General features: G+C 40.3%; 1 protein-coding gene across 2 annotated transcripts; it reads right to left on the reverse strand.

Moving 5' to 3' along the window:
- Nucleotides 1-5: 5 nt before the first annotated feature.
- Nucleotides 6-11,896, reverse strand: marchf7 (membrane-associated ring finger (C3HC4) 7). Of its 2 annotated transcripts, XM_049593091.1 has the most exons (11): nucleotides 11,682-11,896; nucleotides 8,730-8,922; nucleotides 7,547-7,693; nucleotides 7,225-7,393; nucleotides 5,975-6,160; nucleotides 4,712-5,876; nucleotides 3,081-3,250; nucleotides 2,889-2,992; nucleotides 2,694-2,798; nucleotides 948-996; nucleotides 6-770 (listed from the first exon to the last, which is right to left on the reverse strand). In XM_049593091.1, exons 2-11 carry the CDS (start codon nucleotides 8,910-8,912, stop codon nucleotides 679-681), a joined length of 2,370 nt encoding a protein of 789 aa, XP_049449048.1. In that variant the 5' UTR covers nucleotides 8,913-8,922; nucleotides 11,682-11,896; the 3' UTR covers nucleotides 6-678. The 2 variants fall into 2 exon arrangements, with proteins under 2 accessions (XP_049449048.1, XP_049449057.1); XM_049593100.1 differs by lacking the exon at nucleotides 11,682-11,896 and having other exon boundaries at nucleotides 8,730-9,099.
- Nucleotides 11,897-23,211: the final 11,315 nt, after the last annotated feature.

The following is a 23,211-nucleotide window of genomic DNA, read 5'->3' on the forward strand; positions in this document are numbered from 1 at the left end:
AGAAATGGCAGTTTGCATTCAATGTTTATTTCCAAAACTGAAAGCATGAAACTAGATTTACAGACATACAGTACATAAAGCATTTCAAACACAGAAACAAAGGTGGAGAAAAATTTACTGATGGGGTTGTCTTTTTTTAAAAACATATTCTCAGTGGAGAAATTAAAACAGACAATAAAAAGGAATAATTGCCACTTTTTAATAGTCTCTCTCTCCAAAGCATCCATCTTACCGTCACGACTTAAGTACGACTCAACCTTGTTCCTGTTGCCGCTTGACACAATTTCATATTCCTGCCTTTTCATTTAAACATTAAAGCACTTGTGGTATAACAGTTAAAAAGACTTGCATTATTCTTTAATTATAATTGAATAAAGTGCACTCTCATAGAAACGCAAATACAGTGGTGTCAACTGAAACATTTTTATTTATTTTTTTTTAAACGCACTCATTTGTTTTGAGTTTGTATTTGCATATCTGCAAAAGCCACCGGCAACAAAGGCGAGATGTTGTGTGCACCTGGCATTTCTCACTGCCGCTGCGTTTCAGATGAACATGACAATGTCAAAGCATGTGTGAAAACGGAGTGCGCTACCATGGAGTGAACATGACATGGAGTGACCCACTTTTATTTTTACTTTTTTTTTTTTTCACCCTGGATCAATCTCTTTCATGTAATTAGTACTCCTCTTCAAGATCGTCGTCCAGGTCGGAAAACTCAATAGATGGTCTGTTGTCTCGCAGCTCCTCGTCACTTTCCCCATGAGGAACTGCAATCCAGACACATTTAGTCAGATTCTGTAGCCACATAATTAATACAACAATGAAAACATGCAGGTGAGATATCTATAGCAATGCCACAGCTTTAAACATGGGAATTACACATGAAAGATCAACTGTTTTTCAACAAACACAAAAGCATAGAAGAGAAGGACTGAGCAACATACTTTCAAGATTGTCCATGTGTTCATGAAGAATTCTCACCAGGTTGAATAACTGGGTGAGAAAAGGAAGCAGTTTCTCTTTTCAAGATTTATATTCGACCACAATTCATCATTTCAACATTTTCAAATTGTGCAAATCAGTATTGACTCGGCTGTCTCTGATTCAATGTGTAAGACGGCTACAGTATGTTAAACACTGAATAACGGCACCCCTGTACACTGTAATGAAGTCTGACAGCAATAAAATACAAATGGCTCTTTCAGCCAATCACATCATCGACTGTAGAGCTGAAGTAGCACCATCCACCTTATTCCTGGTCCTTGCATGAATTATGGGAGCAACTTTGCGCGTTTTCGCAATGGTAACGGTATGCTAATACTTTGTCCCAGATGATTAGGAAATAAAATGTGGAACGCCCCACCTGTTGCACCTAAAAAACAGGATAATGTGATCATACCTCTGCCAGTCATCACAAAGAAATGGTGGTTTTCAATTTTGACCAAATGCATTAGCAATTAGCTTGCCTTGCTACGTTACATTTAACAGAGCCCGAGCTAGCTTGCGGTAAACATCTTCAGCTTCTAAAAGACAATATATGATTTTCACTACTCATTAACAGACACTAACAAATTCAGCAAACATAATTCAATATAAATTTTAGCTCCACGTAAAGTGAATACACGTGATGTCCCTCAGCTAATGCTCCACTCGCCTGCCTTAATGACTCAATGTATACATTTTCATCACTCCTGATTTAATTAATCGGAGTTCTACTGAGTAAAAGATAACGCCAACTTTAGCAGCAGACTTCAGTAATATGACGTAGTGGTAAAATAAATCACTTCAGGCATATATATACATATACAAGTTCTGTAAGTCAGTAACACACTGTCAGCCGAGATGACCAACATAAACACATAATTCACGGTATGCTGCTGAGTTTATTTTATAAAAGGCAATTTTCTAATGTAGGATGAGAATGCAGTCAGACAGAGAAAGACAGATTTCATCTACTAATGCTGAGTGACAACAGACCTGTCATTCTAGGTGTCTCTCTCTCTTTCTGCAAAATCTGACTTATGACGTCTCTGCTCTCTAAACTCTTTTGGATTTATCATTTCTTACGTTGCTCTGAGCATGTGAAAACGTAGTGTACGTGGGACAAACCAGCCCCGTATTGATTCAGTTAGAGACAGTACATTTTGTTTTTCAATACTGGACAGCCTGGTATTCTACAGGACCGGCAGCAACCTACTTCTAGGCGATGAAAACTGTACTGTTAGTTACAGGAACAATCCCTTTTAGCTCTAGGTGCATGTTCGACACGCAGTTGTCGAAGCCACAAATTTAGCTTAGTCTGGTTGTTGTAAGGTTACAGATGTGGACAGCGCGACAGGTAGAGCTCCTCAAGGACATTTTAGAAAATGCTAATTTAACGTTAGTTGCTAAACTGAAGGCAAATTATCTCATTGCAAGTTTTACCCATAATCATTACTACGGTAGCACCCTCAGGAATAAGGTGGATGGGTAGATCTGTTCTTTGTGTGTGTGTGCCATTTGAGATCTTTAAAGGCCTGTTAGAGAGTTCAGACTGAAAGAAAGGCAGTCTACATGCGTAAAGGTAAGGGGTTGGGGATTGAACATTCATTTGTAATGGCTAGGTTAAGGGTTAGGGAATGCGTAATGTCAATGATGGGTCCTCACAAGCATTTAAGTACAGAGTCGTGTGTGTGTGTGTGTGTTCTCACCCCAGCAGCATCGACCGCTCCCAGGACATCGGAAAACCTCTGCTCACAGAAATGCAGCAGTACCACCAGATAGAGACCGCTACTGATGAACTCATCATATTCGGACTGTGAAGAAAGACAAAACACATATGTATTGAGTGCTGTACATTTTAAAATTCAATTGTCTAACTAAAAGAAATCCAAAAAGTGACTCACTTGCACATGTGTCCTGTATAACTCCTGAATGTCAAAGTTGTCTATGTTCAAACGCAGTTTCTCCTTGCAGAGTTCACATGTTGTGATGGCCTCGAGGTTTGTGCCTAAAAAAATAAAATAAAAACAGATCAACTTGGTTGACAAGACATTGTTTTGGTGAAAGCTGCAGCCAAGTAAGAGGTTTGTATCTACCTGAGCCAATTTTGGAGCGGAGCCACCTCTTGATGCATTCCTGGTGGACATATTGCAGACTTCCTGTGCAGCGGCAAGGCTGAATCAGGGGGTTGGATGCCAATTCCTCCCCCATCTGGCAGATTCGGCACAGGTCGCCTTCTTCCTCGTCAGAATCCTCCAGCAGCAGTCTGTAGCAGGAGAGGAGGATATTTAGGTCTACCTTGATCTCATGTTACATGCCAAATATGTAAAAATAAATAAATAAATAAAAATAAAAAAAATAATAATAAAATCAGTATCAGAGAAAAGACCGTGACTTTGATGTAAACTACTCTTTCTGCAAAACCAGATAAAACCATCTTAAACGTTTGACTACTCATCCTGCACTTAACATTTCCAAAAGTTTATCCAATTAAATGAGACTTCAGCTATTGGCTAGCCACACCAGTCATATAAAAACCACACTTCAAAACTGATCTAGCGCCAAGGGAGGTGTGTGTGAGACCAATGCTGTGTCTCAAATCACGTACTTCTGTACTTACACTTAATATTTTGAGTGCATAAGCGCATTCACACTGAGAAGTATGGAAAAATGCAGTGCACTATGAGTACCCGGATGGTGAACTCAAAACGGTCAAGAAGTTGAGTGTGGAACTATGGACACTTCTTGCCCTCAATGGTCGCCATCTTGGCTACGTAGCGGAAGGGGAGGGACCACTTTTCAAACAGGAAATGGCGGCAGAGGACTGTGCGACTGTGGATGGCACTGCATTGTACAAATACATGTGTTTTTTGCACTAAGCACCACTACAGTGTTGTTGGGTATAAGCCAGCAGTGTGTTTATTGGGTTAATTTAGCAGTCTGTAATGATTTAGTACCGCGAACGATGACGCAAATGCTAATGCTAGTTTGCTTACTAGCTAATTTGCGGTCATCATTACCGGTGAGCGCACAACAGCCATGTTTGGTTTGAGATAACACTACCCTGTTGAAATTTGTGCACTACGGCAGTGAGTACACAGTGCACATAGTATACTACATGGAAGTGTACTAATGGAAGTATGTGATTTGAGACACACCAAAACAGTACACTTAGTAGCAGACTCCGCTGTAGCTCCTATCATGCTAAACTACTGGCCCACTCATTTTTTAGCAATTCAAATCCATTTTTTTTTTAAGAGTACACCTCTTAAATATTCCGTTTCCTTATGAAATACGTCACAGTACAGGGGCCAAAGACTCTATAATTTCCGTTTCACAAATTTTTGGGGGAAACCGTTTTTGTCTTAAAGAAAAAAAAACAATAAATATCAATTTATCAATTTCCTCTGTGTGTGTTCAGTATTAATGTACCATTGGTCCACAATGAGTGGCTGAAAAAAAAAAAGGAAGTCAGTTTAGGGGGAAAGTATTCCCCCTAAACTTTCAAGTAACATGATAATTTAAAATTTTTACTAATATGACAAACATTTGTATTAAGTAAGGCCTGATAAAAACAGTATCACTGTTCTTTAAGTAAGAAATAAATTAATATTCAAGCTCATCTCACAGTGAGACAGCAATCAGGCACATCACCCAAATTACTTATTATCAGTTTTCTAAAAGGACAAAGTATTAAAGGCACATGTAGGAGATAAAGATCCATCACCTCTCCTTGATCTTGCGTAGCTTCTCTTGATCCCTACTGGAAATGTGTTTCTCCTTCTGTCCATCCACCTGACTCTCGACACCACCCAATGGACCCATGGAAACTGAAATGTTGTCGTATACTCCGACTCTGCGGCGTGGTGAAAATTCAAGTGAGGCATCTTCCAGTTCTGGTAATGTCTCATTCTCAAGTCTGCAGGGGCGACCTGTGGCAAAGGCCTCTAAACCAACCGCTCCTTCGTCTTCCTCCTCCTCCTCTTCTTCTTCGTCATCATCGTCATCTTCTTCCTGTGTTGCTTTATACTCAAGGTCATCCCATCTTCTTAGTAAATGCTGTGGACGGCTGTAGCCTTCTTCTACGCCCGCAGCTGACGGTGCACTATCATCCCGAGTGTGTCTCCTGAGGCGAGCGAGGAGGGGAGGGCAGCGGCCACGGAGGGAGGAGGAAAGCCAGGAGTAGCTGCTGCTGCTGCCTCCTCCACTGCTGGTGTTATTACTACTGCTGACGCCAGGCTCTCTCCAAGACCCCATTCTGGATGGAGCCAGGCCACTACGATAGCCATCGTTGCGGTTTTCCTGGATAGGGGCGAGGTCTGCCCTGCGATTCCTGAGGCTACCTGAGGTTGCCTCTGACCCTCCAGTGTCAGGCTCCACACTAGACATCCTGGCCCCCTCGTCACTGTCCACAGACTCTCCACCAGTTGATGGACTGTCATCATCAAGGGAGCGCACACTTGAAGATCCACTGGAAGAGTCTTGGCTGGAGCGCCGTGAAAAGAGGCGGGACAAAAGGCGTCGGGTGGAGCGACGGCCCTCTGGCTCTCCACCCTCAGCGGCTGGCCTTGGAGGAAGAGTAGCCTCTGGTCTGGGCAGGGGAGTGGTGTATCTGGAGGTGTGTGAGGAATAGATATCTGAAGAGGAGTCGGGGTTTCTTGTTTGTTCCTGAGATGAGTGGAGGGTGGACGAGCCGCTCAAGAAACGGGATGGGGTCCTGTTGCTGAAGTCATGCACTAGAGGAGAAGACCGGTGGGAGGTGGAGGCTGAGAGGTGCCGATTTAGGGAGCTTTCTCTAGCAGTGGAGGAGGAGGAAGAAAAGGAGGGAGAGTAGGCAGTTTCTTTAGGCCGAGCTCCCTGTGCATATGTGGAGGTCACTCTGTCTGTCTGATCTGAAATGAGGGAAGAGAAGAGCAGTTTATGTGATACTGGCTTATGTGTGTCAATACATTTACACAGGTTGTGTGTTAACATCACAAAATATGCCTACACAATGAGGAAGCCAATCCGGGAGCTCTGATCCTTCGCTCTCCCAAACCTGAGAGACTGGGTTCAGTCTTTGTCTCTAGCTCAGTCCTAGACAACAGTGGCTTTGAGGAGGACGATGAAGACCGTGAGAGTAAACGGCATGAATTCCACGATGAATCATAAGTGTCATTTTGTTTTTCACCTGTACCTGTAACACAAAGGAGACAAGTGGTTTAGAGGCTTGCTGGGTTCATTTTTCAAATCACTGCAAGACTCATGGCATTTAGAGGTGGTGGGGAGGTACTTATACTTGATTTAAATGCTGTTTAATACCATTGTAAATTGAAGTTCTTGAAATTCTTTTTCACAAAATCAACACTTCAAAACTGCAAAACATTCAACATTCAAATATTAAATTGAATGACCACATGACTCAGTTAGCTTAGCATAATGACATATTTTCCCCAGGCATTCTACACTGCATGAATACTACTACATTTCTCGATGCATGTACATAAAAATGAAGTCATATCTACATTTAGAAACGATCAGTTTGAAAGATATACTATGCAGGATTTTCCTTCTAAAAGTAAAGAGGGATACAAAAGTAATCCCTCTCAATCATCACTTATGACCAACTAGAAGTGTGTGGCTGTGTATTTATCTAATCTGGGGTTGGCTCTCACTTATACTTTTGCTGGCGAGTACTGAAGGACAGAATGAAGAGCGACATGGAGTTGGCCTGTACTGTCATACAGGTAGGTGCCGGCAGAGTATACCTTTAACTTCACATCTTTTGGTCTCCTAGAACTATTATTTTAGGCAGGTTTATAACAGCTATGATGTTGCAGTGACTCTGTTTATATAATTAATTGCTTTCAACTTACATTTTAGATCATGCAGTTTATTAGTAACTAGCTTCAAACAACCCACGTGACCAGAAGTTTGTTGTCAGCACAGCTTTGTTCAAAAGAGCACTGCAGTTTCTTATTTGAATCATCTCCACTATGAGCAACACTGTTTCACTAGTGTCACCACCTGCAGTGAGGCCAAATTAGACGTTAGACGGACCACAAAATACCCTGTATTATCTGTGTATTTACTGTGAATAATCACAGACGCAGGTGCACTCTGGAGAAACTTAATGCAGTGTGAATTAATATGTCAGATCTCTACATGTCTTCCCCACGTCAGAATAATAGGATACAGGTTCAAAAATTGTGTAAGTGTCCCAGTTTTCCTCATGACTTTCACAAAATTGGTATTGTGTACCTCTGCCACTGCTGAGCCCAGTACCAGAATAGGTGGATCCTGTGGCTGAGGTGCTGGCCGTTCTTGAGTACAGCCCTCTGTTGTATGACAGCTTGGCCCTTTTAGAATCACCATCATCACTGGCATTCAACAGACTGGAGCGCATCCCCAACCTCGCCTCAGAATCAGTCTGGGAAGATAAAGACAGACATTGAAGAATAAATTTCCATGACATTATTCAGCAACATTCCTCTAACCTTTACCCTAATGTTTTAAGTTTGAGAGGATACATTTGACAAGAGCTGTATTTTGCCTGCTAAAACACACAGCACAGCTTCAGTACCAGTTTGCTTCTACTGCTGAGAGAGGATTCAGCCCATGGGCGATCATAAGATCTGCTGGAGGATGTCAGAGAAGAGGGCAACTTCCAGCTGGTGGAGCGACTGTCAGAGCTGCTGTAGTCTCTGGACGAGCTCAGGAAACCAGAACTCTTCAAAAAGGAGAACAGGCAAAACATATAGCATTAGTTAGTGCTCATGCATTGGCAAAGATGTTTTTTTTTTAACTTCTCCTGTTTTTTTATTAGGACAAGTTGATCCCAATTTTATGATTCAAGATTGGCTTTGAAAATGTTCTACAGGAAAGGACAGTCAACAGGTTGGTGTGATTTGGTGAACCTGCCATTTTGTTCTTAGTATATTTGTCTCTTAACTCACACTAACAGAGGATAATTTTATTTGTGCTTATCTAAGTATAACCATAAATAATAAAACCACAGAAGACTGGTAGTTTGTTGGGTCTTTGCATCTAGCTTGGACAGGAAAAAACAGGAACTAGACAGGGCCCAGGCCAACAGTAACACTATCTTTTGAAACGGGCCTTGACGAGCAGCAGGACTGAAATACACACAGCGTGTGCCAAGGAATCTAGGCTGCCCTATAAAAAGACCTCCAAAGTGTCTGCTGTTGCACCACTGATGAATGTAGTTAGCTACTGTAATGTGCTCCTGAGGGAACCTGTAAGAAAAGAGCTTACTTGAACACTGTCTCTCTGGAATACACTAGAAAGGCAGATGACTAAAAGGCCCAAGTGGGAAAGAAACACAGATACAGCAGCATGATGTGGACTTGGCCTGATGTGTGCAGTTGTTGTCACTGTTGCTCTCGACTGTTTTATCAATCTTAAACCTACAATATTTCAGCTGACACTGTCACCCTATGACCTTTATATTCCAGGCTGAATAAGATGAAGCTGGTGTTCATCTACTGTGACAGCTAAAAACACAATCTGAAATTTAAAAGAAAACTCTATAGAGCATGAAAAGTGAATCTAATGTGAAACTAGAAGCACCATATACAGAACACTAAGACTAACAGAGTGAACCAGGGGAGTGATGTAGTCCATTTGAATTATCCAGTATGCTGTAAGCAAATTTGTAGACGGGTGTGTGCACTGTGTAGAAAACAAAGAGTGTTTTGCATGGTTCCTAGCCTAGAGTCAGCCTAAAGGGTGTGCAGTCAGCCTACCTGGTGGTCCAAGTCGGCTTTGTAAGCTGACGATGCCCTCGGGAAGCGGTCATTATTCATCACAGTCTCCCTACTGTACAACCTACTGGAGCCCAGTGATGAGGAGGAGACCGCTGGACTGGATGTGTAGGACGACCTTGGGCTGGACAGACAAAAAGGAAGTCTGCGAGACCTGGAGTCCATCGCGGGTTGCCTGTTGCGATATCAAGATGAGAAATCCAAAAGATATTATTGCACGATAGTTTAGAAGCTGGAAAAACTTGCTCACAAATGCATCTTTTATTCACTACGCAATGACCTAACAGGGCAGGAAGTTTACACCTTGCAGCGCAAACCCTTAAAGAGCCTGCAACCTCTTAATCTGCCTGGTAATAAAGCTTGGTGGGGCGGTGTGTGCGAGCATGTCAGATTTGTTGATAGGGCGCATGTGACAGTGTCTGTAAACACTAAAAGTTGCTACCATGCTGCTTCTTGGACTTGGTATCAAAGTCACTGTGCCTATCTTTGGGGCTGAACTCTGTCACATGAACATGATACTTCCATGGAGTAAGCAGTAGCGCGCTGAGCCGTGCGTCTAAGCAAGCAAGGTGCTCTATAACAGTTATTAGACACTGAGATCATTTATTATTAAGCTGCATTACTAAATCCAACACAAAATGCATGGTCAAGGAAGTTGTTTTGTTTTGTTTTGTTTTTTTTTTTAGTAAGTGCTATTGATGTGTTTAGCTAAAAGCCAAATATACAGTTATGCTGAAAGGAAGAGTTGAGAGTTTCTGACAGTAGGTGGTACAGTGTGTGTTTATTCCATGGTAGTGATACGAGTCCAGTGACATTAGCTACAGCACCTGTGGTCAAAGATAGCGCAGCCAGCCAGCAGCCTGTCAGACTGAAATGACCAGCAGTAAATAAGACCAAATAACAAACATTTCAAAGCACAACGCAGCACTTCAACCTTTCAATCACCCTAAACGTGGGAAACATAAATGCTTTATCATAAAATATAAACATAACAGCTTAATGTTTTTTTTTTTGTTTTTTTTTTTTTAAAAAAGCACAACAAATACAGGAAACATTTTGCATATATAAAACTTGTGTTGGTGTGGATAACTACTAGCTGAAAGAAATAGTCCCATTTGCTGCTGTTCATCTCTATGATACAAGCTGCAGGTGTCATGTCTCCTTGGGAACAAACACCACAATAAAATCCTACCTTATCAAAGCTTATAATGCTTACTTTATAGTGCAACTGTTATAGAGAGGTGTAACTTTATGGTCAGCATTATAATGAAGGCTGTGGTTTGTGGTGCTGCTGAATAGTGCTCTCTTATGCAGAAAGGTGTTTCTGATATGTTGTCAAATCCATTTAGGCTAATGAGGGTGAAGTGATTTAACAGCACCACAGACCACAGCCTTTGTCATAATGATCATTAAAAGGAGAACTTCGCCCATTTTCAAAATTCATACATGCCATTCCTATGGTCTGAGACAGTCCCAAAATGAAGTAAAAATGAATAACTCTCTCCCAAAACCTTGAGTGTGCTGAAACTCACATTTGTGATGTCATAGGCTATAAAGTTTGCCCTTGACAACATGGCCAAGTGCAAGTATGACACTGAATGTATTAAAGTGTGGACCCTGAACTAATGACCTAGGTGAAATCTGGACCCTGTGGCTGGACCAGTTGGGGACCACTGTATTAGATGACACTGAGAGCACACAGGGGTACGTTCCAAGTATATGGGCACATTTTCTGTTTCAAATCCAGGAACCCTACAATAGGATAAAGCTCATTTGGGTATAAATAAAGAATACCAACAGTCTATGGGTCCACAAAATCCCATTCATTGTTTATGGAGCAGCTCCAAACTTTATCCACCATGACATCACAAGTTTAAGGTTTCTGGCTTTGAAACAGAGTAGCTCATGTTCACAAAAACAGATTTGACTTTCCTAGGCCTTAGTAATAACATATTAGGATGCTTTATTTAAAGGGTGTTCCCTTTTAAATTGTATTAAAACTTCTCTGAAACTATGAGCTAACATTTGCAAGAGCAAAGTTTATTGCATTACAGTTTCTTTAACAGACTGCAGTAGTTTTAACTAGGTTTACCCAAAACAGTGGCGACAGACTGCAAGGCCTGTAAGTATCTAGCCCCAGCAAATACTCATGTATCATCATAACAATAAGTTAGCAGCTTAATTAAATAATAAAACAGTAGAGACAGCTTAGTCTGTGACTTAACGTAAAAACCTGATAACATCTTGTGTTTTCGACGTGAGCCAACATGACCTTGCCTGCTTCCTCTTTAAACTTTAGTTAGTTAACGTTAGCAAGCAGTTAGATACATTACTGACTTATAATTTATGAACTTCCTCGCCACCCAATTGCAATAGGGATCAAAACAACTAGCTAAATAGTTGACTGCCATTTAAATCGTAATAATCAGCATTAAACTAACCCTTGCATTGTCTCCGTAACCGCTCCCTGCTCGACACCGTACCGTTGTTTTGTTTAATACATGACTGCCTTGCATATTTCATATGCGACAGTCAACGTTAACGGTCGGTTAGCTAAAAAAGAACGAACGTTAGCAGTTAACTACAAGATAGCTAATAAATAAAAAAAGACGGTAGTTTGACGTGTTTAATATTCGCAAGATAACTGTACTCAATTATTTAGCACCTTCCTGGTCGCTGTCTGGATGTGCTAACAGGGTAGTTCCGTTGTTTTTCAGCAGGGCTGTTTGCTACAGCGGCTGTCACCTCAGTTAGCTTTAAGCTAGCTGGTTAGCTTGTCATTTATGGCGTTTAGAAGTCCTTACGTTTACTAGCAAGTGGCGCTACATTAGCTTGGTGTTCAGTTGAGACAACCACTTTCCGTACAAGGTGGTATTTTACACTAAATGCACCCCTAACATAATGCACTGTGAGTGTCAACATAAACAACCTCACCTTTGATTCTCCCTTGCTTCTGCACAGCGATGGCGTCTGTGTTGACTGCTGTTGACACAGACGGTCAGGTGATTTATAATGACCCGGAGGGAGTGGTTTGGAAGATTACTTTCAGGTGGTTTATTATCCGCATGCAGATGGTTTATCCACTTTATCTTTTTAGGGAAGATTTATGCCGCTTCATTATCGCACTGCAAGAAGAACAGACACATTTATGGCTCTGATAAAATCAGACCTCACACCGAGTTTGACGCCTCAGAAATCCCCAAGCCAAGTCAAACAGCGCCCCCATGTGGCCGAGGTAAGGAAGTCATATTCTCATATCCAGGGATTTAATCCATCAACAGTATGTTGCTATGCCAGTCCAAATCCACACATTTAGTCTTCCAATAAAACATTCAGTGTTGGGGAAGCTACTTTGAAAGCATAGCTGTGCAAACTACCAATTACTGCACACTGAAAGAAGCTGAACTACAGCAAAGCTACCCTAGGGAGAAGTTTGGGTAGTTAAAGCTACTCAGAAAAAGTAGATCAAACTACACTGTACATGCATTAACAAAATATGAGCAAAAAAATCACATGCAAGCAAAGAAAAAAAGGCACTCTGTTGAGTTCACTGCAAATAGTGCCCACTTATTCATAGGTCCAGGAGGGGGTATTGCACCAAGCAAGATTACCCAGTTAGTGAAATACTGCCAAGGCCAACTTGTTCATAGGTCATATATTTAAAAAACAATAATGATAAAAAAAAAAACCTACTCATGAGAGAGTGCATGGAGTATCAGCTTTGCTAAAAAAGAAAAAAAACGTGTCAGGAGAGTTCAAGAAGCCACAGGGTTATACAAACGGACCTCCCCTCAACATAAGGATAAAAACAGACAATAACAAAAGTAAGGAGAAAAGAAGACAAAAGAACTAAACTAACATTATATAGCAAAATACAACCAAAGATAAATGACTACAGGAAACTCATTGGGCAGTCAGTGAAAAATAAAAAGCGAGACATACATAGAACACAGTGCAGTGAAAAAAGAAATATATATATATATATATATATATATATATATATATATATATATATATACAAATCAAGAAATAATTAGACATCATGAATTGAATGTAATGATAAGTTACTTTTAAAATGTTCTGAGGATGAAGAGCTCTTGACAACATGAACTTTGGTGTTACAAATCTGTATACCACGATATCTGAGGGTATACTGACCATGTTACGTTCTGTAAAAAGGAAGGTGGAGCTGATTGGGAATTAAATGCAAAGAAATTGCTAAATGATGATGGCAAAGAAGAAGGTAAGAACATACAATATATTTATATATGAACACACATATCTGATGAATATTTATGTCATATACTGAGAGAACGTTCAGTTTCCCGAACCAATCTTACAAATCATTTTTGCAGCAAATTAAGCTTATACAGGTTTTGTATACAGAGTCCATCAGTCCAATAGATGGCTTTCAGAAATTAGAGTTGAGGTGGGGGTATTGCACCAAGCAGGATTAATCAGGTTGCAAAGTAACTTCTAAAATAGCATGCAACAACTTCTCATTTGTTAATAAAAAAAACACAGTAATCAAAAGACTATGACTAATTGTAGTCAAAGGGGGTTCAATACAGTAGAGATGCAAAGGTAAAATAAAAACAAAAAACATTGTTATTCTTTTATGGCCCAAAGTTATTTGTAGTTTCAGTAGTTAACTACGCAAAAAATGGCAAAAAAGTAATTTAACCACTTAAATCACTATGCAAATATCATTGTAACTGAGCTACCACCAAGTTACGGCAAAATTCAGTTATATTAAGTTTTCTATATTAGTTTAATTAATTTAATTACATGTACTTCACTACTACTCAACACTGAAAACATATGAACCTGAGCCTTAAATTGACCAAAAAAAAAAATTGAGTGGGAGTCTGCCGCTTTCTCAAAATATGTCACAAACTTCTGTTTTTTCTGTTATCATAGCAAAAGCATCAGTCAGGTTTCACTGCTCAGGAGAAAACACATATTAGTGAACTGTAAATCATGAGAATAAAAACAAGTTAACAAAAAAAAACTACAGGATAGGGTGCTTTATAAAATCTGTGTAATGAAGCATGTAGAAAGACACAACAAGCCAGCCTTATTAAGCACTGCATGTGATGTGGATTTGTAGTCATTACCACGGCTTGTTTTTGTCAGTGAGTTTGAGATATTAGCAAAGAATGCATCTGAAGCAGCCCGAAACATAAGCCAGTGAATTCAACTGGAAATAAAACACACCATTTGGGACTTAAGGTCTGGAATACAGCAGATACAGTAAATACAAGGGTGCAACATTGTGTAAAAGGTTAGATGCCATAGCTTCTTCTTAAGACTATAACTGAATTTGTGTACTACTTGAGGAAGCAGTCCCCTCCTTAAAACCTAATTTTGGTCCACTTTTCATATTCAACTACATGTTACTGATAATACTTCGACATCTGCAGGACTTTTGTTTGTAATCGATTATTTCTACAGTGTAGTACAGCAAGGAAATCTTTCCATCATTGTTTGACATCTGATTATTATGATTATGACACACCAGCTTGATAAACCTCACACTTGTCAACTTCCTAATGCGATGAGCAGCAAAGATGTGGATGTGGAAAAATTAAACCACATATAAATTTAGTACAATGAGCACAGGGAAGATGTAGCAAATTATATAATTAATATAATATATAAGCCATTGTGGTATGCGAAGAGAGAGAGAGAGCATAAACTGTGTTTGAATTGCTTATATTGCCATTAACTGTTAGTGTATTCATAAAAATGTGAACTAGTTGAAATGTCTAAATTGTAGCCTTTTGAAATTTAATCTATTGGCTTGAAAGTTTAATGTAATTCAAGTTTTAAGAATCTGTGTAAAACATAAAATATCTGCGACACACCACCCATTGGATCCCGACTAAACTGGGGCATGTGATGCATCTTATGTGCATCATGGCATTCTGACATTTTCAAAATTACTGCCCCAAGGGAGACACTGTGAATACAAGTCAAAATTAATAAGTGAAAACTTTGCTTACAGCTACTAACATGCTTTCCAGCACTGCTGAGTAAATGCCAAATACAGAGTACAGTGTTTTTTTTTCTGCGAGAGTCGTGAACACAGAAAACACATCTAATAATAATTAGACAAAGGATTTGGAGCAGAGTGATAAGATCACCCACAGAGCACACTGGGGACTGTCTTTGCAGGGACTGTTTCACCAATAAAAAGGTATTTTTAATGAAAACGGTTTCATGTCATGTAAATTTTCTGTACATTAAGTAACTCTCTTTGCTCTTAGCAACACAAATAAAACTTTTTGGGCTGGAACTGCATTCTTGTGCACTACGATGGGGATAAGTGAAATGAATATGTTTCTTGGAACAGGTAAGGCATTATATCAGTAATCTCACATACTACATTTGAATAGTAATGGCAATTGGAAATGAGGTAGGTAAGTGGGCCAATTTTGCATTACAAGTTCTATATTTTAATAACTGATTGTGCTTATTAGAGTCATAGCTTTGGTTGCATTAGGTCACTGTGAAATTTAACTAAATGGGCATTTTTGCCTTTATTAGACAGTTAATAGATAGATAGTGATACAGCAGATGTTTTTTAGATCGTGATAGATAGAGGGAGAGAGAGCTGATGTGTAAAACAAAGCAATTGACCACGTTAAAGGTCCAGTATGTGGGATTTAGTGGCCTCTAGTGGTGAGGTTGCAGAACTGAAACTTCCCCCATGTGCCAAGCATGTAGGAGAACTACGGTGACAAACTGTTTGTCCATTCTGGGCTACAGTAGAACAACATGACAGAGTCCATGGAAGAGGACCCGCTCCATATGTAGATCATGGATGCATAGAGAGAACTTGATACAGCGTTGGAGGCAGGGCCCTGTTCATTCCTATGAGTGTTGCTCAGTGGTGCATGAAGCCAAAAAAGTTTGACTGCTGTGTACAAAATTACCCAGATAATCGGTACTGCTTGAGCACTGTGTGGCCCATAGAGCAGACTCACTAAAGACTTTTGGCTACTTTCAGTTTAGCGATCTGCTAACTTGAATGGTGATGAAATGATTCAATCATGCAGCTCTTCTAGACTTTTCAAACGGATCAAATCTTGATAGTGAAACGAGTCATTTTGTGGGGGTTACGACACTAAAAAAAAATGTATCCCATGACCCACAGACATCTCTTTTGCCATGTACATCTGACGGAAAAGTCTTTCTGGGCCACTTAGCATCATGTGATAGGTGAAATTACATTGTCTGGTACAAAAACTGTCTTCAAGGCCCAGCGCACTTCCTAGTGGCCTGATGTAGGTGTAAATGAAGAAAACAGGTGACTACAAATGAATGAAGACATAGCTAAGAGTATTATATAGCATTTCTGCCTCAGATGCCCTTAATTTGTACGCACTGGACCGTTAAAGATGAGGTGATTTTTGGGGGGTTTTCAGTTGTACAACATGTCTGGATGGAGGACAGTCTTTGATTTAAAGCCAGGTGCAGATTGCATAAGAAATAAATGCAATAAATGCGAGCACAGACAGCTCTGTAAATGTCATTTGTGATATGCTGATGATGATGATCCCCCACTTTACTTGAAAATTACCAGAATCTGGGTCAGATCTGTAACAAAGGTAGCCTACACACACACACACACACACACACACACACACATTGTATACACGCAGTGCTGTCCAGGGCTGACGTCATTATAAAAGGCAGAGGCAGATAACAGCCACCGAGGGGCGCTGCAGCTCACACTTTTTCCCCTCCACATCCTTGGAAAAGCCAGTGGAACTGCACTATTATTTGCATGCCAGAACTTGGTGTTTGTTTAGTCAGGAAGGCAATTAAAGCCAATTTCAACAGGTTTAATTAGATTGATTTGAATAATTGTTTTGAAAGGCCTTGTAGATCCCATCATCACAGTGAATCCAGGATTAGCAGCATTCATCTGATTTGCATACTTTAACTGGCATTTAATTTAGTAGACCTCGGGAAGCATTGATCAAAGATAATCCTGTACATATACTTTTTTATTCATTTTGTTTTCATGTTGCAGATATTATCAACGTTACTGTGTGTGTGTGTGTGTGTGTGTGTGTGTGTGTGTGTGTGTTTTTCTCACAGTAAAATTAATTTACCGTCGAAAAACTGTAACACGCTGACTTCATGTTAAGTGTGAGGGGGCTCGGAAAGGTCAGTTTGGAGCGGAGAGGGAGCACTGTTGCACAGCAGATGCATTATGATGTGAAGGTCAACAAGACACTCATCATGCTTGGTAAAACGTAGCACTTAAAAGGCCCCGGCAATCCATTATTAGTCGCAGGTAGACAACAGTGAACAGTGATCAAACCAAGTGTAAATCTACCCAAGGCTAACAGAACAAGAGGTGAAGGAGAAACTGAGAGTGAAAAGGATAAATATAGGAGGGCGGTGCTGCAGATTAATTACCGACAAAAAAGAACGCATGACCTAGACAAATGAGGAAGTGCAAGGTCTGGTGAGTTGGGGAGGAGGATGCTCAAACCAATTGCAGGTCTGTAGGCCAATGCCACTCGCCACCCCCCCTTCTTCTTCCTTCAGACACATGATTCTGCACACTGAAGAGAGACTACAAGCTCTCCTCCCCCAGTGCTGCTGATAGGATGATAATGGAGCATTCCTTGAAGCTGTTTCTCATTCATGCTAGCTGTGACAAGGGAGGAACATGCTTTTTTTCCCACTGGGGGCAGCTAACTCTTTCAGCTAAGATCATGGGCATGTAACCTGAGATTTGCTCACAATACCTTCCTCTTACTTGAATCCTCTTGTTTATGTGGCGTGGATATGAGATTCATACCTACCTGTCTGTCTGAGCCGGTGCGGAATCAAAGTTTCCTGATGTACAGAGCTACAAAAGAAAAGGTAGTGACCTTTTCCTCAAGTTTGGACTTTTATTCCAAATCAAATGGCTCTAAAAATTGTAAAACATGACTGTAACAATGTCTCACAGCAACTTTAAGGACATGGAGATGTTGCTGTTTACATCCTGCTCCAGAAATTGACTTTAACTTGAGCCTTAAGACATAGAATAAGTGCAAGAATGTCTGGATTTGTCCAGGGCTGTGTAATCACAAAGGAATGTCCTGAGACATTTCTTGCTTTTCCTCTACAAGACCCCTCTTTTCCCACGGCTCGTCCAGGTCTTGAGAATCTGTTTCCTCTGCGCTCTCTCTCTCTCTCTCTCTCTCTCTCCCTCTCCCTCCCTCTCGCTGCCTCCCTTCCTCTCTCTCTGTCCCGCTCTCTGTTTGTGGAGACACATGAATACCACAAAGGCTGGTTTATAGGAGAACTACAATACAAGCTCAGTGTCTTCAAGAGCACAAAGAGCAAGAGTCCGTGCCTTCTTAGAAACCTCTAGGAAGGAACATCCAGGCTAAGGTTGTGAGTTATTTCCAGCATTAAATCAAACAGGAGATTCATGGAAACAAACAGGCTACACAGCAGAGTTGAGTGAACTTGCTAAGCACATATTGTAAGTTGTTGTCCTGGGGGAAATTTCTGTGTTGTGTCTCTTTCTGAAACCTTCACGCGAAAAGATGAGGGTTTTTGTAGAACAACAAACCGCAGGCTAAATGTGGCCAAAGATTTCTCTTGTATAGAGCTGTATGCTTACAGAGCAATATGTCTGCTGGAGATGATCTCATGGCAACTTGGGGATAGGCAGACAATGTATTGGTGTGTTTTTTTTTTATACTGAGGAAGTCTTTGCCCATTTGAGGATGATGTTATTTAAAGTGTGCACGGGCCTGCTTCAAACACAGGGCCGCAGACGTGCATCTGAACAGATCAGTAACAATGGCCACATGTGTTAACACTTTAGGTCACATGTTTGAGGGGCACCATCTAAAATGCTCGTGAGCTATTTGTGGACATTCTTCCCTCGCCATAGGTTTGCTCCGTCGCGCTCTGCGAATGCTCGTCCTATCAGTGGAAATATTTTTCCTTAAATCCACACGTGTTGCAGGCAAAATGAATAAATCACACACCTGATTCATGAGGAGAAGGAGCCCATTTTTCAATCAGTGACTTTTTATTTTTTATTTTAGCAGAACAATGTTTTAACCCACACAACCACTAAAAGGCTTTTCCAAGGATTCAAAGAACATTTGTTGGTCTTAATGCTCCCCAGACACAAAGTGACATCTGCCTCCCTCCCTGCATGCCTGCTGCTCTTTGTTCAGATGAGCACTGAGGGGAGAGCACATTGAAGGCAAAGATGATGTCACCATTGTGATCATTACTGTGCTGTGTGGTGCCCTATTTTTGACCAGGCGTCACTGAGGGCAGGCCAGAATGTCTGCCTGCACACTGCCAGGAGGAGCAGTGGCCTGCCAGTATTAATTAACACAGGGCCTGTTTTCATCAGTCCTAAAATCGTCTTAAGACCACCCCCTCGGGCCCACCTAAGTCTACGTTCAGATGCTCTTCGACAAATAGATTATTTGCGCAATCTAAAGGTTTGTGGATGTTTTCCTAACCTCGTGGTCTGGAGTCTTTTGTTTTGTTTCACTGCAATAAAAGATTTCCAGTATATTCTTGGTCAAACATTGATCTTTATCTGCTCCATACATGCTTGACTAAGTGTTCCATTTATTATTATTCAGTAACTAGTCCTGCCCAGCTGTATTAACACTCCAGCTCAATGTGAACTATGAACTGTGTCTGTTGAATAATTTATTTTGCCAATCAAAGAAATTAATAGAGACAGTTCATTATTAAATTAATACAAACACACACAGTCACACTAATAGAAACACACACATTTACAGACTTTTTTTTTTTAAATTAATTTGCTTCAGGGAATAAATGTGGATTTATTTTAAATTCTGCTAATAATCCCAAAGGCTCATTTTGGCATATAAAGAATTGTATCACTGTAAATGAGATCATTATTTCCCACCAAACCTGCAATTCATTTCCAAGAGATGACGTTCTCATTGACACCACCGCACTTACAGGGTTCATTTATTATTCATAATGAAACTTTCATAGATGCAGGTGCGAGGGGCTGACTGACAGATGTTACTAACTTTTGACTTCAGTACTCCTGATCTTTGTCACTCGAGGCACGTAGACAACACGTTGTATATTTGACTTATAGTTTTTACATATAGTGTAAGCTTAATTGCTGTTCCAGAGCACATGCCTTCTGTAAAGAATTCACTCCCATGAGGATCCAAGAGGTTACCAGTTAATAGGTCAGTGAGGACGCACTCCCTGATGTTGTTATTGTGACCAATAACACCCGTGAGTTCTCAGAATTCCTCTCTGCTCACTGTTGATGTTTTTAGTTTCTAATTATCAACAGTGAGCTGAAGGAAAGTTGGGGATTTGAGTGTGCTGTTGGGCGCCATAAGGAGGTTTATCTTTAAACAAAGTTTTAGTTTTTTTTTTTTTTCCTTTGGATGAAGCACTCTAAAACACTAAGCAATCAGGCTTGGAGGCAAATGTCAGCTCATGATGCAGATAAACCAAGCTGTTATTACTCTGAGGGATTAAAGATTGTCTTGCAGAGAAATTGCCAAAAATCTTAAAGTATCTTTGAACGCTCTGGCCTGAAATGTGTTTAATATGTGTGAAGGACTCAAAAAGGTCTGTTTGATTTGCTGTATGTTAAAAGCACAAACAGATAGACGTACAGGTTTATGTTAATAACTCAAAATGAGCAAAACTGAAGACATTTTTGATTAGATATTTATTCTTAAAGGTTTGCTTTGTAGGGTTTAGCGGGCTCTAACAGTGAGGTTGCGGATTGCAACCAAAAAACCACACTCAAACCTGCTAACATTTGGCTTTTGCATTTAATGGGAAATGTTACAATCGGCAATCACTCCTGGGACAAATGACTCTGCAGTAGTCGCGGATATTTATTGGCTTCAGCTCCAAACAGCTCTGATCGGCAGGGATGGAAATACAACACCCAGGTGGACGTGTTGATTAATCTTTGCCCCATTACCAGTGAGATGCAGTGACAGGCCACCACAAACTGTAAGCAAGCAGTCCTAATCCAAATTTAGTCTGCACCGAGTTTGAGTGACATTGAATAAGTAAGAGGTATAATAAAGAAGTAACCACTTAACACTTTCACTTGCCTCCATACTGCTTACTACTGTTTACTAACCTGTTTTCCTGTGTTGTCTTGTGTTGTGACAGAAGGGCATATTCACCTGCTGCAGAGCTGTGTGCACAGCTCTAGTCTACTGGCTATGGGAAAACAGTATATTGCCTATTTCTATCAGGTATTCACATGTTTAAAAATACCCTCATACATGTGCTAGTTTTGATGAAAAAGGGGTACAAGTGAAACGTCTTCCATGTGCCAAGTGTGTAGGAGAACTACAGTGATCTACATGAAAACGCAGTACAAATGGCCCTCTTTAGAGCCAGTGTTTGGCAGACTCCATGGAAGAGGATGTGTTCCATATATAAAGGAAATGACACACAGTGGTTAAAAACTAATGACAACATAGTTATGAATATTATATTCACTTTCTGCCAGTAAATGTCCCTATATCCTACACAGTGAACTTTAAAGGAACTATAATTTTGTGTTGATTTCAGTGGCCCCTGAGGACAAACGCAGTAGTTTTTCCATGAGCACTGTTGTCTCCTGTCATAAAAATCTTCTGGCTACCACGTGCATTTGTTTTAGAAGTGAATGACAAATAAAACAAATAAGCTTTGGTTTAACCACCAATGTAAATTTATATATTAATGTGAAACCATATCTTGCAATGTGTTTCATATAATAGACATATTACATAGCAGTCTAGGAGGAAGCGGGCCAGTTCAGGATCAGTTTTGAATCCTTTCAAATCCTGCAAGTCTCTCCTTCTGCTGAATGACCGACAGAGGCTGACTTGTGTTGCCTGTGCTCCCTCACTGTTCTTTTTCTCTTTGCTAATCCAGCCCCAGTAGGCTGCTAACTGTGAAACTTTGCCTGTAAACACAGGCTCTTCCGGTGTGCAGGGCGTAAATTGCTTTATCTGATTTTGTGGGGAATCAAACCTGGAGACAGACATTATGAATAATTATATAGAAATAGCCAGTCTTCTGGGTGATGGTCTTGTTTGCTTATGTAAGTAATGCAGAGACAGTTTCATAACCAGTTAAAAACTCCTTGCAGTTGCTTTAACAGAACAAAAAATCATTAATATTTCACAGTGTCATAATGATGATAATGAGGCAGTGTAGGAAGTTGCACGAGGGCCCATGGGGTGGGGGGGTGGGGGGGGGGGGGCATAGAGAGAGCCCTCCAATAATGTGTTGGGCAGAGAGCGGGCCCTTGCAAGTGATCCAGAATGGCACCTCCAAAATACGCCTGTGTTAAAAGAAGAACCGACATTTAATTTGAAAGACGCTATTTGCTAGGGCTCAGCCCTAGAAAATGTTAACCCATCTCCATCAGTTTTATTTTTTTTCGTGAATTGTCTGTAACTAAATTCAATTCTTATTCTACAAAAAGTATAAATAAAGTTTAAATGATTAATTAACTAAATAACTTCTTATTGTCATATACAGATATACAATGGCTGTAAAATCCAACACACTGTGGGTGAAATATATTTGTCTGATGTTTTGTGTGTGTGTGTGTGTGTGTGTGTGTGTGTATGCGAGTGCTTCATAACAAGTATCTAGCATACACTAGAGCCCCTCATAATGGCGTGCACTGGGGCCCATTGTAACTACCGTACGCCACTGATATTTCACTGAGCTTTTTCTTTCTCATGTTTCCCAATTTTGCCTTAAAATATATTTGACATTATTCAAAATGTAATCAGCGTTGGGAAAGGACGGGGAAAGGTTGTTCATATGGCTTCTTTAATCTCTGACTTTGCATATCAAACAATCAATTTTGGCACGACAGTCACACCTTTTTCTCAACACAGTGAACTTTGATAAAAACATGTGTCCGCATATGTTCAGCCACAGAAACACTCAAACACAAAAATTCCAGCCTCACTCAACATTTTGTCTCAGTTTATGCATTTGCTGATTAAAAAGAGTACAGACGCCGGCCGGCTTTATGTATGTGGACATTATACCTGCGGGGGGGGCTTTTTTCATACATTTTATAATAGCTCTTGGGCTTTATATGCAGTTCAAACACACCTCTAGAATGGATATGAAAGCTTGTTCAATAGATGGATTTCTGATGGCCTTGACGCACTCTCTGAAAATAGCTCATATGGTATGCATGGACATTTTTTCCGCATTTAAATGAGACTTTAAGGTCTATAATTAGACCATAGGTAGCATTTTGATACAACATATTAGCATCAGTTTTACTCTGGATCTGTTTTTTGTGTTCTCTGCTTTTATTTCTATGGATAAGGTAAACAAATATAAATGCAATCAACATGTAGGACAAACCAAAGTCTACTTCACCTTGCACAGACAGATACACTCATTTCTTTTATGGTATCCACATGAAAATACA

Source organism: Epinephelus fuscoguttatus, linkage group LG2 (assembly GCF_011397635.1).
Source record: "Epinephelus fuscoguttatus linkage group LG2, E.fuscoguttatus.final_Chr_v1".
Taxonomy (NCBI): Eukaryota; Metazoa; Chordata; class Actinopteri; order Perciformes; family Serranidae; genus Epinephelus; species Epinephelus fuscoguttatus.

What these genes read in the sequence shown, in the direction of transcription:
- marchf7 (XM_049593091.1), bottom strand. Translation starts at nt 8,912, where the DNA reads ATGGACTCCAGGTCTCGCAGACTTCCTTTTTGTCTGTCCAGCCCAAGG. An exon ending in TGGGCTCAGCAGTGGCAGAG is followed by an intron (nt 6,161 to 7,224) that starts GTACACAATACC and finishes TTTGTGTTACAG; the next exon opens with GTACAGGTGAAAAACAAAAT. An exon ending in CTACGCAAGATCAAGGAGAG is followed by an intron (nt 3,251 to 4,711) that starts GTGATGGATCTT and finishes CTCCTGCTACAG; the next exon opens with ACTGCTGCTGGAGGATTCTG.